Source organism: Chrysemys picta, chromosome 1 (genome assembly GCF_011386835.1).
Source record: "Chrysemys picta bellii isolate R12L10 chromosome 1, ASM1138683v2, whole genome shotgun sequence".
NCBI classification, from domain to species: Eukaryota; Metazoa; Chordata; order Testudines; family Emydidae; genus Chrysemys; species Chrysemys picta.
The window spans coordinates 224,813,969-224,831,105 of NC_088791.1; the positions used below are offsets into that span (position 1 = coordinate 224,813,969).

The 17,137-nt window shown below is 42.0% G+C and overlaps 1 protein-coding gene across 2 annotated transcripts in view; it reads left to right on the forward strand.

Annotated features, from left to right (window-relative positions):
• Positions 1–781: 781 nt before the first annotated feature.
• Positions 782–17,137, forward strand: part of ANOS1 (anosmin 1) — a 184,399-nt gene continuing 168,043 nt past the window's right edge. For both annotated transcript variants that reach the window (XM_005283349.5, XM_005283348.5), the window contains exon 1: positions 782–1,129. In XM_005283349.5, the coding sequence (XP_005283406.2) occupies positions 923–1,129 (207 nt within the window). In that variant the 5' untranslated portion in view covers positions 782–922. The remainder of the gene's footprint in view (positions 1,130–17,137) is intronic.

Here is a 17,137-nt window from a genome sequence, read left to right on the forward strand (position 1 = left end):
TATATCTGAGTTCGTAAGTAAAAATAAGGCATATGGACACAGCAATACTATTAACAATAGAACAAAGTAAATGTGAGTTTTGACAGTGAAAAATCAACAAACCCCAGGGTATGCAAGATGTGTGCGTCTGTGTGCATACTGGGTGTGTCCATTTAGGTCTATATGCCTTAGTCGGGCTGTGGATGTCTGTGGTTGTGTTTGCCTAGGTGCATTAGGCATGTTTGTATCCGAGGACACGTAGGTGTACCTGTTTAAAGGCCAGATCCGGCAGGTTGCTACGTGCCTTCCATTCCCTGCGATGTCCGTGGGAGCTAACAGGGCTCAGCACCTGGCATCGTCAAGCCGTGTGTGTGTGTTTAGGAATGCCTGAGTCTGTTTGCATGTGCACTAGGGGTGTCTGTGTTTGCGGTGTCTATGTAGGAACAGCTGAGGGTCCGTGTAGGCAGGGCTGAGTGCTAGTCATGTAAATGGGGTGGGGGGAAGAGAGAGAAGGTTACTGTGCAGGGTCTGTGTTCCAATGTGTTGCAGCAGCCCAGGGTGTATACAGTATGTGTCCAGGGGACCTCGGAGAAGTTCACCAGCTCCCCCGCATTCTCTGTACCCTGCCTGCGGTCAGGCAGCCCGGCTCTGCTGTCACTCCCATTTCTTGCAGCCAATGGCACAGCCTGCTGTCACCCTCACCCCACCCCCTCCTGGGAGTAAGGGGAGGGGTGTGTGCTGGGGAGGGGAGGTCGGAGGGGAAGAAGGGGGGGGGGGGTGAAGAGAGTTGAATGATTGAACTTTCTTGTTTAGTTTCTGCAGCGCTGAGGTTTTCCCCCCCAGTCCAGTCCAGCACCAGATCGGTGCACGGGAGCTTATCCGGACGTCTCTTGCTCTCTGCGGCACCCCCTTCTTCTCCTCAGCACCCACCCACCGCACGGCGATGGTGCTAAAGGATCCCGCCGTGTCTCTGACCCTGTTCCTTTGGATTACGGCTTCCTGGGGCTGCCTGGCTGCAGCTGCCGGGGTTGCTGCTGCTCGCAAGCAGGACGAGTCTTTCTCCACGGTCAGTGTCTACAGAGCCAGATGCACCTCCAGGTGCCTGAGCCTGCAGATCACTCGCATATCTGCCTTCTTCAAGCATTTCCAGGTACGGTACCAGCGCAATAGGGAAAGAGAGACCCCGCACCCGCACCTTGCCCCTCGCCACGCGCTCTCCACGCGTGCAAGCCCTCTTGACGCTGCTGGGCAGTGTTGCCCAGGTCTGGAGAGTGCACATTCAGGGTGGGGTGCTGTGGGGGGCGGGATGGGGTGCGAGTGAGTGTATATGGGACGGCTTGGACTTCATCGCCTCTTTGCAAACTTCTCGGGCGGGAGTTTCCAAAAGGGGCTGCTTATATCGCAGGATGTACATTTCCCCCCACCACGTCCCTGCGATCGCCCCAGAGGTTGGGCAGGTGGAAACCCTTAACGTCAACACAAGGAACACCCAGGGCGACCAGAACTAGAATGAGCGATATTTCGGACCCGTCCTCACGCTGTGCAAATAAGACTTTGATCCTGGCACCGGGTCTTGACGGGGCAGATCGCTGTGCTTGCTGCGTGTTTAGCTAAATGCTCCCGTTGAGTATTAATTGCATTTGTAAATGTCCTCGCCCTGCTGGAGCCGGGGTTGTTTGTGCAGGGGTTGCTGGCAGGGTTCTTTCACTGAAGCGGGCAGTTTGTGCCAGGGGAAGGTCGGTGACTTATGCAGACAGGGCGGCTCTCTTCCCTCTCACAGGTGCCCAGTTTGCTTTGCACTTCTGTCTCTGATAGTTACTTTGACAACACAGGACTTGCAGCCCAGAGCCTCCGAGGGCTCCTGAATTCATGCCCGGGCAGCAGGCGATGTTCTGGGCATAGTTCGCTGGCCGCGCACCTCTCTGGTTTTTAGGAGATTTAAGAGCGGTGTGAAAACTAAATAGGACAAGTTTCAGAGTAGCAGCCGTGTTAGTCTGTATCCGCAAAAAGAACAGGAGTACTTGTGGCACCTTAGAGACTAACAAATTTATTAGAGCATAAGCTTTCGTGGACTACAGCCCACTTCTTCGGATGCAGGCTGTAGTCCAGGAAAGCTTATGCTCTAATAAATTTGTTAGTCTCTAAGGTGCCACAAGTACTCCTGTTCTTTTTAAATAGGACAAGACACTGGTGCCTTGCGGGTGTGTATGGATGGGTGGGGGGATTAAATGCTGAAGAAAGTCTGAGGGGCAGATGATCTGAGTTTTGGTTGCTCTGCTGTTAAGAAGCAAGTGTTTATTACGGTTCATTGTAGCATTGTAGTTGGATTTCTATTATGTTCTACCTGAACATAAGAGGATGCTTTCTTAAGGGCGATGACCAAGAGTTTGTAGCATCTGTTCCGATCTGCCAGAATAAAAGCGGAGGGAGTTGGTGATTATACTAGAACTACAAACTATGCGACAGGCTATGCAGGACAAATGTCTACGTGGTGGTGAAGAAAATGATGATGATGCTGATGATGCGGGAGGAATGGGACACGACATTGGGATATAGGTCGAGGTGCATGAGGTCGAGACCTGTCTGGATTAAAATGAACCCTAAATTGGTGGGTCAAAAAGCATATAGAACATCGCGGACGAGATCTTCTTAGGAACTCGTGTATCCAACTCGTTATGTCCACACCTTCCTTCTAGACTACCTCTCCCGTTCCGACCTCCCCACCTGTTCCGCGGTGATGAAAAGACTGAACTGCATCGACCAGAAGGAAATGGTGATAACACTTTAAATTGCACATAACAACAGCCCTATCTCCCCTTAATAAACTGACATCCCACCTATTTGAACAGAAGGACTCATTAGCATTGTAGAGATATGTCCCAAAATTCAGATGGGGAAAAAGGTGAGAGGGAAGTGATTGTGTTTCTCTACTCTCTGTGCTTTTAGAGTGCACTGAAACAAAAACTGCTAGGGAAATAGTTGCATAAAGCCGCTTTGTTTATCCAGAGCAAAGGAGTTCACATGAAATGTTGGGCTTTTTAAAAACCGGATCACAGATAAATATTTTAAATTCAATTGGAAAATAAAACCCAAATGTTTTGATGTTTCGATTGCAACAGGAGCTTTCTAGTAGTATCTGTAGCTGAATTTAAGAATGAAAAGCCTGGGAATGCAAAATAGCCCCTCTTAATGGGGGTTGAGAGCTTGGGGTACTATAATGACTGTCCATATGAGAAAGAAAGGGCAAGGGGAAAGTATTTGAACCTGCATATTCGCTTGTGTGGCAAAGAGCACGTGCAGTCCCAAGGTTTTACCTGAAGGTGTCCGGGATTTTGAAACAGCAAAGTGCTTGCTATGAAAATGTCTTCGGCTCAGAAAATGTCTCGAAAGCAGGAAAAACATGAAAAACAGTTCTTTATCTTGGAGTGGGCTTAGTATTTTTTATTGCACTGTCAGTCGGTTGTAACTTATTTGTTTTAGAGTTTCAGTGGCTAAGGCGCCAGTTTAAATCAAGCCAATTCCTAGTGAAAGGCTTTTTTTGTTTTTTCTTGGCATGATTTCTTTTCCGAAGTAAAACTGCTGACAGAATGCACATTGCCAAACAATACTGATTACATTTTAATTAGCTAGGGTGAAATAAGCTGCAAATTACTCAGTTAGGACTTAATAATGGGCTGCTTTTTTTTTTTGTAATCAATTGCAAATCTTGGAGTTTTAACCCTAACCTGGTAAAGCACAATGAAATTAATCTAAATTACAGAGGATTAAGCTCCCTTTAGATATGAAACGACTGTAATGTTTAGAAGAAAATGATCTCGTTTATAAAAGTTAAGCTTCCCATTGTCTTTTAATGAAAGAAGGAAGGACTGTTTCATAGGGTGCATTCACTGTTTGATATGCATAATAGACCACAAGGTCATACAAACCTAGGCAACATTATTCAATGATGAGAACTACCCTCAACTTCCATCTCTAAAGTAGCAGTTGCTGAAGTTCTTTCACTGCAGAGGATGTCACATTATCTCATTATCTGACTCAGCCTTTGAAGTGACCCAAACATTAACTCAGCCCAACAGCAAGAGTAAAGTTCTGTATTGTCTCACTAAAGATCACATGAAGAACAGGCAGTGCCAGTGCTTAATTTGTAATGAAAGGTGCTGGGCCTCAAGCAATTGTTTTACTTTCATAACTGATGCAGCAAGCCAGAAGTGCCAGGGCTATGAACTGCTAAGCCAGAGGCCTGGGACAAATTAAGTATTGTGCAGTGCCTGTCTTGAGAAGACCTTCTGCTTTTCCTCATCCCCTCAATTGCTGTCACTCAGTAGTTGGGGGCCAGCCAGATAGCTCTGGAGCACAGTGGTGGGTGGGGCTGCTGCTGGATGACACATGACTCACGGGGGATGCCCTGCATTGTAGAGTGGAGGGTTCTAAAAACACACCATTTAGGGTGTGATAGCAGAAATATGAAGTCATGTGAACAATGAAGAAATCAGTGAAGGGTAAGGATTATTTCTATAATTCCAGGCTATTCTTTTCCCCATTGTCCTGCCCAGAGCTAGTCAATATTTTTCAAATTTTCAAAATGTTGACTATATTTTTCGTGAAGAAAATGGAATTATCACCATTTTCATCATTCTTTAAATCACCTCTAGTTTTGACTGGAAGTTGAAATGCTCTGTTTTCTTGAACTACACTGCCTCGGTTTCTCCATGGAAATGATAGTAACTACCTCTGAGGGGTGTCTGACACCTGAGATACCCCTCTGATGCAGCCCCACACACCCATTGAAGGGTGCACCTTCACTAGGAAAAAGGTGTGTTCTAACCATGTTTTAGCTAATATGAGGAAAAACCCTTGGTAAGACAAGGAAATTTGTAGTTTTCATACACATTAGCAAGTTCTATCCTGTGGCCCCCATACTCACTGATGTATATGAGCACCTCACAATCTTCAGTGAGCAAACTAGGGAAATATGGTTTTGACAAAAATACTATAAGGTGGGTGCAAAACTGGTTGAAAGGCTGTACTCAAAGAGTAGTTATCAATGGTTCTCTGTCAAACGGTGAGACTGTATTTAGTAGGATCCCACAGGGGTCAATCCTGGATCCGGTACTAGTCAATATTTTCATTAATGACTTGAATAATGAAATGGAGAGTATGCTTGTAAAATTTGCAGATGACACCAAACTGGGAGGGGTTGCAAGCACTGTGGAGGACAGGATTAGAATTCAAAACAACCTTGACAAATTGTTCTGAAATCAACACGGTGAAATTCAATAAAAAGAAGTGCAAAGTACGTCAGTTAGGATGTGATACTGTTGTGAAAAAGGCTAATGTCATTCTGGGATGCATTAACAGGATGCATTATGTAAGACGTGGGGTTTTTGTCTCAATCTACTCAGCACTGGTGGGGCCTCAGCTAGAGTACTGTGTCCAGTTCTGGGCACCACATTTTAAGAAAGATGTGGGCAATTTGGAGAGAGTCCAGAGGAGAGCAACAAAATAGATAAAAGGTTTAGAAAACTTGACCTATGAGGAAAAGTTTAAAACTTGTTTAGTCTTGAGAAAAGACTGAGGATGGACCTGATAATAATCATCATATATTACTCTGCGCCAAATTCTACGCCAAAAAAATTAAAATTCTGCACACATTTTAAAATTCTGCATTTTTTTTGGTCAAACTAATGCAATATAATCCGGCTAGTTTCAATTATTTAGGCAATTTATTTAAACTACAATACAATGGATGGAGAATGGGAGTGGGGAGCATTGGAGGAAATCACCAAACCCCCTCTGTCTAATAGTAATATAGCTAGTATTGACCCTTTACTTCTAGTTATTAGTCAACAAATATATGCAGCCATATGCTCATTGTTACATCACAGGCACCTGAAGACCAAGTGAGGGCTGGGGACTCAAACTCACAATTTATACTGGCTACTGACTATCTCCAAAAAGTTCAGTTGCAATCAGTTCATGGAGCACATTTTGATAGGAAATTTTTTCAGTCCAAACATTTAGACCAGTTCTAATCACTAAAGCACCATAAGCATGTATAAAGCCATACTGACCTTTACAATAAGGCTCCTTTACAGCACTCTAGCAATGTAAAGGAGCTTTAAAATTTTATATCTGTTTTATACTCCTGGGGCAATTCACTAAGAACAGTGGGAACAATGCACTAAGCAGAGAGGCTGCTACATTCTCCTCTGCCTGAGGGAACAAAGCCTGCCCCACGTCTTCAGAAATACCCCAAAGCCCTTCCCCTCCACACCGAGCATGCTGCAATAACGAACAAGAGGGACAGAGTGTCTCTCTCACACACGACTACCAATTCCTCCCCCCTGCCAGGGGGTGATTTACGTGTCTACCTGCTGTTCTTGGTGCCCAAACTGACCAGTCTGCTCTGCCAGGGAGTGGGCACATGACCGCTCTTGCAGCTTCCCTTTGCTTCCCCATCAGAAGTCATTTTTCTGCGGGTAAAGAAAGAAATCTGTAGGGGCCATGAATTCTGCGCACGTGCAGTGATGCAGAATTCCCCCAGGAGTAATATATGTTAAGGGCTGTTATGAAGAGGACTGTGATCAATTGTTCTCAATGTGCACTAAAGGTAGGACAAGAAGTAATGTGATTAATCTGCAGCAAGGGAGATTTAGGTTAGGTATTAGGAAAAACTTCCTAACTATAAAGAAGGAAGAACAGGCTTCCAGGGGAGGTTGTGGAATCTCCATCATTGGAGATTTTTAAGAATAGGTTAGACAAATCCCTATCCGGGATGGTCTAGTTTTACTTGATCCTGCCTCTGCACGGACAGTTGAATTTGGTGACCTTTTGCGGTCCCTTCCATCCCTACATTTCTATGATTCTCTCTTGCCTTTGACCCTGGATTGACAAAGAGTCATTGGCGCAGGGGCCCTGGGCCTTTGGTCTCTCACCTGTCAGTAAGGTGCCCTTACCAGAGTCATTCTCATACTGTCCCTCCCTCTGTATCTCTGTCTCTCTCTCTGGCCTAATGACACATTAAGTATTTATCCAAAGTGGAACAGCTTCAACAGGAGAGATTGAGGATATCCTACATCAGAATATCCTGTAGCCCAGTGATTAGAACACTCTGCAAGAGGTGGGAGATCCCACTTCAAATTCTTTCTCCCCATGAGTGGGGAATTGAACCTGATTCTCCCACATCCCTGATGAGTGCTCTAACCACTGAGGTAAAAGTAATAGGTGGGCAGCAGCAGCAACAGCACCATCTCCTTTGGCCATTTTGCTTGGAGTAAGGCCTATGCCTAACTCATTCGTACAAGAAACACCTTAGGCACCTAAACTGTCTGACTTGAGAAGAGGGGTTGCTGGCTATGAATTGATAGTTGAGATAGGCACCTCCCTGCAGCCCAGACTTAGACACCTATCTCTCTGAGAGGGGTGGGGTTTAGAACACACCTTCTTTTGTCAGCATCTACCATTGGCGAGTTTACACATCTCCCTTGCCTAGTGGGCTGTCTTTTGTGGATTGCATTCATAGGTGCCTCTCTCTCCCCATTCATTGTATAGGGAGCCTAGGGCTCTAACTCAGGCTTTGTGAATCACATTGTTCCTGTGATTTTCTAGGTGTCTAAAATTTAGGTGTTGCAATGCTTAGCATTCCAATGCCTAAATCCTTTTGTGGATCCGAGCCTGTGATTATTATAAATAGCTTCTTGGGTGATATGATCTACCAGAGGTAAGGAGTTGGCTTGTTAAGGAGTTAGTTTTACACAAACCACTGCAGTTTTTCTCCAAATGTCTTGCTCTATTCTCTTCTACCAAAACTTGAAAGAATCCTGTTCTTCTAAGACCTGAATCCTTAGATCCTTGTATTTAGGCAGTGTACTGAAAATTAAAGGCATGTAGCAGAGAAGACAGTTCCATACATGTATGTACTTCTTATATGCCCTCATGCTACTGCAAGCCACATAAATATGTTTACCTTAAATATAATATCTGAGAAGATATGTATTTTCAAGGAGGAGGATGTATAATGTTGTATAGTTCTAATGAGGAATAATCAAGCCACTCAGTCTAAACATTTGTTATATTCAGTAAACAATAATTATACTGTGGTGAGAAAATGTTCTCATCATTCTAAATGTACCATTTTCCTGTCAACAAATGAATTTAGGAGAGCTAGAGTTTTTGACAGACCAAATAAGGCACATTTTTTAAAAAAAAGTCTCCAATTTTGCTGTGATGTTGCACTCCATATGCTTTATGTAAAAGGTCTCTTGTAAGGTATCATTACAAAGATTATGATCTACTGCGTGTGTTCATCCCATTTGTTTGCATGTATTGTTTCTATGTCTGGAGTTAGGAGAATAAGATATAAACTTGTATTACTGATGTAAACATGTCAAGTGGAAGCCATTAAGGGTGCTTCAGAATCAATCACCTGTAAATGGATCTGTTTACTTGCAAACCTTCCCGTACCTGCCAGTCAGCCTTGGAAGAATGGAGAATAGGGGTCTCACAGGACATGTGACCATGTCACCTGGTACTGGAATCCATCTTAAACCTGGTGCTTTTCCATTTAAAAAGGAGGGGTGGGGACCCAGAGAGACAAAAGATTTCTGCCTGGTGCCAAAGCTATAAAAGGGGGTGGAAGAGAACAAAGGAGGTGGCTAGTCATGAGAAATCCCCAAGTTGGAACTAACAAGGACTGTGCCAGGGGAAAGGATTGGGCCCAGACTAGGAAGGAGTTTTGTCTGTGAAAGAAGCTTATTGGAACATCTCTGAGGGTGAGATTTACCTGTATTCAGTTTCTTAAATATATTAGGCTTAGACTTGCATGTTTTGTTTTATTTTGCTTCGTAACTCACTTTGTTCTGTCTGTTATTACTTGAAACCACTTGAATCCTGCTTTTTTTACTTAATAAAATCACTTTTGTTTATTAGTAAACCCAGAGTAAATGGTTAATACCTTGGGGGTGGGGGGAAAACAGCTATGCATATCTCTCTATCAGTGTTATAGAGGGCGGACAATTTATGAGTTTACCCTGAATATGCTTTATACAGATTAAAACGGATTTATTGGGGTTTGGATTCCAGTGGGAACGTGTGTCTGTGTACTGGAGATAGGTGATTTGCTGAGCAATTTTTGATTAAAGTCTGAAGCTTTGGGGGCACGGACCAGACCGTGTGTCTGTGTTACAGTAGGCTTGCATGTCTGGCTCAACAAGACAGAGTTCTGGAGTCCTAAGCTGGCAGGGAAGATGGGCTCAGAGGTAGTTTCAGCACATCAGGTGACAGTCCCAAGGGGCTCTCTGTGACCGAACCCATCACATTTGCATCCTCAGTCACTTGTGGGTACAAATAATTATATGCACAAGTGATATGATTTAGATATCTTGCTACCAGATTGCACCCCCAAATCAGGTAGCTAGTTATCTAAATGCCACCACCTCTGCTTGAAAATTATCACCACCCCAAAATTGATAGCTCTTGAAATATTTCAACTTTAATTGATTGCAGGTGCAAAAGTTGTAGGGCAAGGTTGAGGCCCCTGAGCAAATTTGGCCCACAGTGCTCTGCTACAGAGGTAAGGGAGAGCAAATGTTAACTGCCAGTATAATGTAACAATTGTTACTGCACTTCTCAGGATATTTCCAGTTTCCACTCCATGCTTCATATGACACGGTGACCAAAACTTAGCACAATATTGTGCATGAGAATACATTCATTTACATAGATCAGTGGTTCTCAAGTTTATTTGATCGGGACTCCCTTCTTTGTGTCTGTAATAGTTTACACACACACACGCACACACACACACGTACATATACTGCCACCCAGCTCTGAAGGCAGAGTGGAGAGCAGCGACTGCTGCCTGGGCACCCAGCTCTGAAGGTAGAGTGCTGGCGGGGTGTCCAGCTCTGAAGCCAGCACTGCACCTGCATCTGCTCAGAAGTAAGGGTGGCAAGGTGAAAAGTGATATTTGTTATCACTTTTCACAGCAGACTTATCACCCCATTGCCACCCTTCGGCGCTGCTGCTGTTACCCCAGTGCTGACAGCCAGAGCCCCGCCACCTGCAGGTGAGGTATTGTGGGGAGAGAAGGAGAGCCTGAACCTGGGCTGCCTCCCGGTGAAGGACTGGGGGGGCAGGGAAGGAGCGGTCTGGCAGCGGGGCTCTGGCTTTTTTGCCCCAGTGCAATGGAACTCCAGGTTTCCCCTTTATTCATGCCTCCTGGGTGTGCCTGGCCCTTCTGCATGAGCCCCAGCCACTCAGGGCTGACAACCAGAGCTCTTAAAAAAAATCCACACAACTTGTGCCTCCCTTGACACATTCCCGTGCCTCCCTTGACACATTCCCATGCCTCCCTTGGGAGGCCCACCCCATAGTTTAAGATCCACTGATATAGATAATAGCATTATGACATTTTTGTTCATTCTTTAACTGATTCTTAATATGGTCTTACATCTTGTATTCTTTTCTGACTAGTTTTTGACATCTAGTTCTCTTACTTGAATGATTATAGTTAACTTCAAACTCAATGATCTCTCTGAAAAGCTCAAATTGTTGCTGTAAATATGCACTTGCACTTGTCTACATTTAATTTCATCTGTGCAGACTGCCTACTCATCTAGCTTTGTTAGGTCTTTCTCTTTAGACTACCAAATAAATGTGTGTCAACTGCCAGTGTAGCCATTTTAATATTTAAATCCTCTTCAAGATCATTAATTATGTTAAATAATGCTGTTTCTAGCAGGTATCTTTGGGGCACCCCAGTGATAACTTTCTTCCATGTAGACAACCTTATCATTTATCCAGACTGTTTGTCTTCTGTTTCTTCACCAGTTTCTAATTCCAGATAGAATGTTACCTCTCACCCTATGATTACCTAGTTTCCACCTTTCTAGAGGAACTTTCTCAAAGGCTTTTTGAAAATCCAAATCCTCTTTTCACTAGATTGTTTGTAACATATAGAATTCAGTGTTGGTTTGGCTATCTAGTCTTATATTTGGTATAATTCCCTTGTTGAGATCCATGATCATAGACTCAGGAGACATATAGATATGCTAATCCTTTTGAAGGACAGAATCTGAGTGGATCAACAGTTTAGATTGGAGGCTGATGGTAGCACATCAAAAGCACAAATCATTCAAAATGTTGGAAAATCAAATTATGGATCTGAGACAGTATTAAAGCTTTAAGGCAGAATCTTGCTCTGTGATATGGGTCACTCTGATTTCAATGGGAGGTTTGCCCACTTTCTACAAGGCTGAATTTGCTCCTTATAATCCTGCAATTTTGACTGATCAAATTTGGGACCTTTAAGTTTGGAGAGTGTCCCTTTAAATTTGAAGTACTTTTGTCTGATCATGTCTTAAGTGTAACTTAACTATAGAGAAAGATAAGGAAATAGTGGATTTATTGAGGAATAAAAGTTGGCAAGGTACTTCCATCCTGCTACATTTTGCTTGTGGCTGCCTAAACATTCTTAAAATAATACTTGCTACTGTCATGCCCTTCAAAAACAATTTTCATTTTATTTTAGATAGTCTGACCTAGAGACCTGATACAAAAATATATTTTCAATGGGAATATTGTTGATATTAGTAGAGCTTGCATCAGGCCCAGTATTGATGTTATTTTTAAATCTGGAAATGTAATTCAGAGAAAGAAATATTCAACTTTTAAAAAGTCAATGGATACATTTTTTCTTGCAGTCTGTAGCAGCATGCTAAAGGTTAAGGAGGGCTTAATCTATGAAGTGCTTATTTTAAATTTAACTTATGAAAACATCATTCACTATCTGCATATGGACTATTTCTGTGGTTAACTCGTGTTCTGAAATGCATTAAAAATGTATTTGGTTTAGTAAGCTTCCTATGAGGAAAAAGTCAATGAGCATCTACGATAGCTTAAAAAAACAGTCTGATTTTCCTGTACGTTGAACATTTGTAATTTTGCAGAGGGCAAATTTCCTAGGAGTGAATGTCAACTTTGTGGGCCTGTGAAAGGAGATTATTATTTACAAGCTGATCCTCTTCTCTTGTGACATAAAAATCATGTTAATTTTTCGCTTCCACTGTTATCTGGAATTAGTAGAGATCCAGCTCTATAAACAGAAAGGATAATCTTTTAGAATTCATATTTTTAAAGGCAAAATGATGACTAGTGGGTGTAGCCTAGGAGACAGGGTATAATGAAAGAGAGGAAACATTGTTTATATTTACTTAATTATTCAGTACTTAGCAATGAATAAGTTATGGGTTCTCTGAACAGGTGTAAATCTTGTGACAAAACAGGACTCAGAATAGGAGGTAATACTGTGGAACTGCATTCTGCCATGTGATCATGAAATAGTAGAGTTCATGATTCTAAGGAATGGTAGGAGGGAAAACAGCAAAATAAAGATAATGGATTACAAGAAGGCAGACTTTAACAAACTCAGGGAATTGGTAGGTTAAGATCCTTTGGAAAGCAAGTCTAAGGGGAAAAACAGTTCAAGAGAGTTGGCAGTTTTTCAAAGGGCACAAGAGCAAACTATCCCACTGAGTAGGAAAGACAGGAAGTATGCCAAGAGACCATCCTGGCTTAAGCAGGAGATCTTCAATGATCTGAAACTCAAAAAAGAGTCCTACAAAAAATAAAAACTAGGTCAAATTACAAAGAATGAATAGAGACAAATAACCTAAGTATGTAGGGACAAAATTAAAAAGGCCAAAGCACAAAAATGAGATTGAACTAGCTAGCGACAGAAAGGTTAACAAGAAAACATTCTACAAATACATTAGAAGCAAAAGGAAGACCAAGGACATCGTAGGCCCATTATTCAGTGGGGTGGGAGGGAACAATAGCAGAAAATGTGGAAATGGCAGAAGTGCTAAATGACTTTTTTATTTTTGTTTTAATCAAAAAGGTTAGTAGCAATTGGACATCTAACATAGTGAATACCAGTGAAAATGAGGTAGAATCAGAGGCTAAAATAGGAAAAGAACAAGTTAAAAATTACTTAGACAAGTAAAATGTCTTCAAGTCATCAATACTTGATGACATATGTCCTAGAATACTCAAGGAGCTGACTGAGGAGACATCTGAGCCATTAGTGATTATCATAGAAAAGTCATGGAAGACAGATTCCAGAGGACTAGAAAAGGGCAAATATAGTGCCAATCTATAAAAAGGGAAATAAGGACAACCCGGGGAGTTACAAACCAGTCAGCTTCACTTCAGTACCCGGAAAGGGAATGGAGCAAATAATTAAGCAATTAATTTGCAAATACCTAGAAGATAACAGGGTGATAAGTAACATTCAGCATGGATTTGTCAAGAACAAATTGTGTCAAACCAACCTAATAGCTTTCTTTGACAGGGTAACAAACCTGATGGATACGGGGGGGAAGTGGTAGATGTGGTATATCTTGACTTTAATAAGGCTTTTGATACTGTCTCGTATGACCTTCTCATAAACAAACTAGGGAAATGCAACCTAGATGGAGCTACTAGAAGGTGGGTGCATAACTGGATGGAAATAGTTCCTAGAGAGTAGTTATCAGTGGTTCACAGTCAAGCTGGAAGGGCATATTGATTGGGGTCCTGCAGTGATCAGTTCTGGGTCCAGTTCTGTTCAATATCTTCATCAATGATTTAGATAATGGCATAGAGAGTACACTTATAACGTTTGCAGGAGATATCAAGCTGGGAGGGGTTGCAAGTGTTTTGGAGGATAGTATTAAAATTCAAAATGATCTGGACAAACTGGAGAAATGGTCTGAAGTAAATAGGATGAAATTCAAGAAGGACAAATGAAAAGTACTCCGCTTAGGAAGAAACAATCAGTTGCACACATACAAAATGGGAAATGACTGCCTAGGAAGGAGTATTGTGGGACGGGATCTGGGGTCAGAGTGGACTATAAGCTAAATATGAGTCAACAGTGTAACACTGTTGCAAAAAAAGCAAACATCATTCTAGGACGCATTAGCATGAATGTTATAAGGAAGGCACGAGAAGTAATTCTTCCACTCTACTCCGCGGTGATTAGGTCTCAACTAAAGTATTGTGTCCATTTCTGGGAGCCACATTTCAGGAAAGATGTGGACAAATATGAGAAAGTCCAAAGAAGAGCAACAAAATGATTAAAGGTCTAGAAAACATGACCTATGAGGGAAGATTGAAAAAATTGGGTTTGTTTAGTCTGGAGAAGAGAAGACTGAGAGGAGACATGATAACAGTTTTCAAGTACATAAAAGGATGTTGCAAGGTGGATGGAGAAACACTGTTCTTTTTAACCTGTGAAGATAGGACAAGAAGCAATCAGCTTAAATGGCAGCAAAGGCGGGTTAGGTTGGACATTAAGAAAAACCTCCTAATTGTCAGGGTGGGTAAGCCCTGGAATAAATTGCCTAGGGAGGTTGTGGAATCTCCATCACTGGAGATTTTTGAGAGCAGGTTAGACAAACACCTGCCAGGGATGGACTAGATAATACTTAGTCCAGCCATGAGTGCAGGGGACTGGACTAGATGACTTCTCAAGGTCCCTTCCAGTCCTATGAGTCTATGATTTTATGTTTCCCACAGCTGGGCCTTATGGTCCTACAAAGTCCTCTGTAGTCAATGGAAAGATTACCACTGATTTCAGTTGGGTCAGATCAGACAGAAGCACTGATACTTGCTTTGTCAGCCAAGAAGAAGAGCACTGTGAACCTTCTGTCCCAAGTGCAATTCTATCCCTGTTCCAGTCTTTTAATGTCCCAGAGATAAGAGGACAAAGAAAGAGGTCTGGGAATTTGAATGTTACATTTCAGGCATCTGAGACTTGAAAGTATCACCCCTTTCTTCCCTGATTAAAAAAAAAAACCAAAAAAACCCACTGTATTTTTTGTGGTGATGATTAATACATTGGCCACCACTTCCTCCCTTCTTCCCTCCAAATATTTCTAGATATGGGGCGAAATCCTGGCCCTGTTAACTTCAGTGGAAAACTCCGCATTGACTTCAGTGGGCCCATGGAATGTTTGGATTGCAGTAGCAGTATAAAATGTGTTTGCAGTTTATGAAAGCATTGTAATATAGAAAATAGTCTTCCGGGAAAAGAGGTAGTTGTGAGGGCACCAGATACGGTAGTGCCTTAATATGCTAAAATCTATTGAGAGTACTACTAACCATATTGTTATATAGTACAAAAAGTTACAGGTGTGACATCCTCTGGCCCTTGTAATGTAGTGAAGTGATGTCACACCACCAACTTATGAAAGTCTACCTGAGAGCAAATACCTCATCCTTTCACACACTTTCCACCTGTGCTTCTTTAGGCAGCTGATATTGCAACCCAGTTGCCAAGTTTTCAGGTGGATCCAATAATAGTATAGCATGGATGAAGGAACAGATATCGGAATTTCTGTGAATAGATTTCTGCTGCTCACATTCGCAAGTGAAACAAAGATTGAACTTGGTAGCAAGAACAGGATGGCAATAGCCTCTTACCTCTAGCTAGTGCAACAGCTGACTCCTCTCTCCTTGCTTATTTTTCTCTCACTGTATAGATCTCTGTTTCTATTTCTTTTTTTCCTGGATCCCTTCCCCTCAGTTTTATTACAGAATAACCTCCAAAATAACATCTTTGCACTTTAAGGCTATGCTTTTACAAGTAATTACACTTCAGACACACTGCTGTGATTTGGCATTGCCACTGCCTTCCTGAGACAGAGCCCTATAATTCACATTAATCTGTTATTATTTTTGTTATTATTTATTTGTATTACTGGAGCTCCTAAAATCAAGACCTCATTGTGCTAGAACCTATACAGTCACTTATTGAAAAGTCCCTGCCCCAAGAGCTTGTAATTTAGATTACAACAGATCACATCACGGGAATGAACAAGCAAGATAGGGATGGGAAGAAAGCTGGGGAGGGGGAGGGGGGACGAGATAACAGTAAAAGGAGTCCCTAGCACAATGAGTTTCAGTCATGGCTTTTTTAGAATTTAAGAACCGATAAACAGCTTGATTCACCCCTGCAATGGAGTTATACTGGTGTAAAACTGGAGTAACACAGTAGTGAATCACACCATAATCTGTTTTTCCCCATTTTTCTTAGTCACAAAGTGTATATATAATATGTTTACTTTTGATCCATACATAGCAGCTCTGTCAAGAGAACTGCACATAGGAACCTTGAACTGTCCCATTTTCTTTTCAATTTATTGATTTATTTCTATGCCACTATGAGCTAATAGATCATGAACTAACCAACAGTCCTTTGATCACTGTAGATCTGCAGCTGGTGAAAGAAGCATGTGGGGTAGGTACATTGACAGAAGCAGGTTGAAGCACTCTGTTGATGAAGAGATTGTATCCCTCTGTTTCTTTACACAGTGCTGAATATCAGCTACAGGACTCATTTTACAGAGTAGTTAAGGAAAGGGGATGTTTTTGTTGCATCCTAGTGGCAGGTGGCAGCCTGCTGCTGGATCTTCATAATTGATATTTTTTTGAATTTTAAAACAGCAGGAAACACAACAGGCTATTTGCAAGTCAGCTGTGTAAACACATCTTCCATCCAGTAACCAGTGAATTCTTGATGAGCAAGGAGCTGAATGGTATTGGATGTTATGTACCTAGCATATTAGCTTATCATGTCATAAAGTTTCATTTAATCACACACACACACACACACACACAAATCTTTAGTACTGAAAAGCACTGGAAAAAATTTCTTACTGGTGATCAAACCCTGGACAGTTTTTTATAATTAAAAAACAGTTTGACTGTTTACCATAATTTTGGAAATCTTGCCACTCTCTAATTTCTACTAGGCAAAAAGGCAGCAACCTGGTCCAGACCTGCAAGCTAAAACAATAAACTTCAGCCATTTTCTAAATCACAAAAGGAGGAAGTATTTATAGTTTATGAAATTCATGCCGGCTGTCTTTGTTCAAGGGATGAAAACCATTACTTTCATATAAATTAACATGTACCTATGTAAAAAACCTAACAAACTGTACACTGCTGTGTACTGACAGCCAGTAGCTCTTCTACAGTTTCTGGTCTTTCAGTTTTTCTTCTGATTTTTATTTGTTCAGTTTATAAAATGTCCCCAACTTTAAGATTCTGATGGTGGTATTTTCAGAAGAGTTCAATGTTGGCCAACTCTGTTGATCCTGCTTTGAGCAGGAGG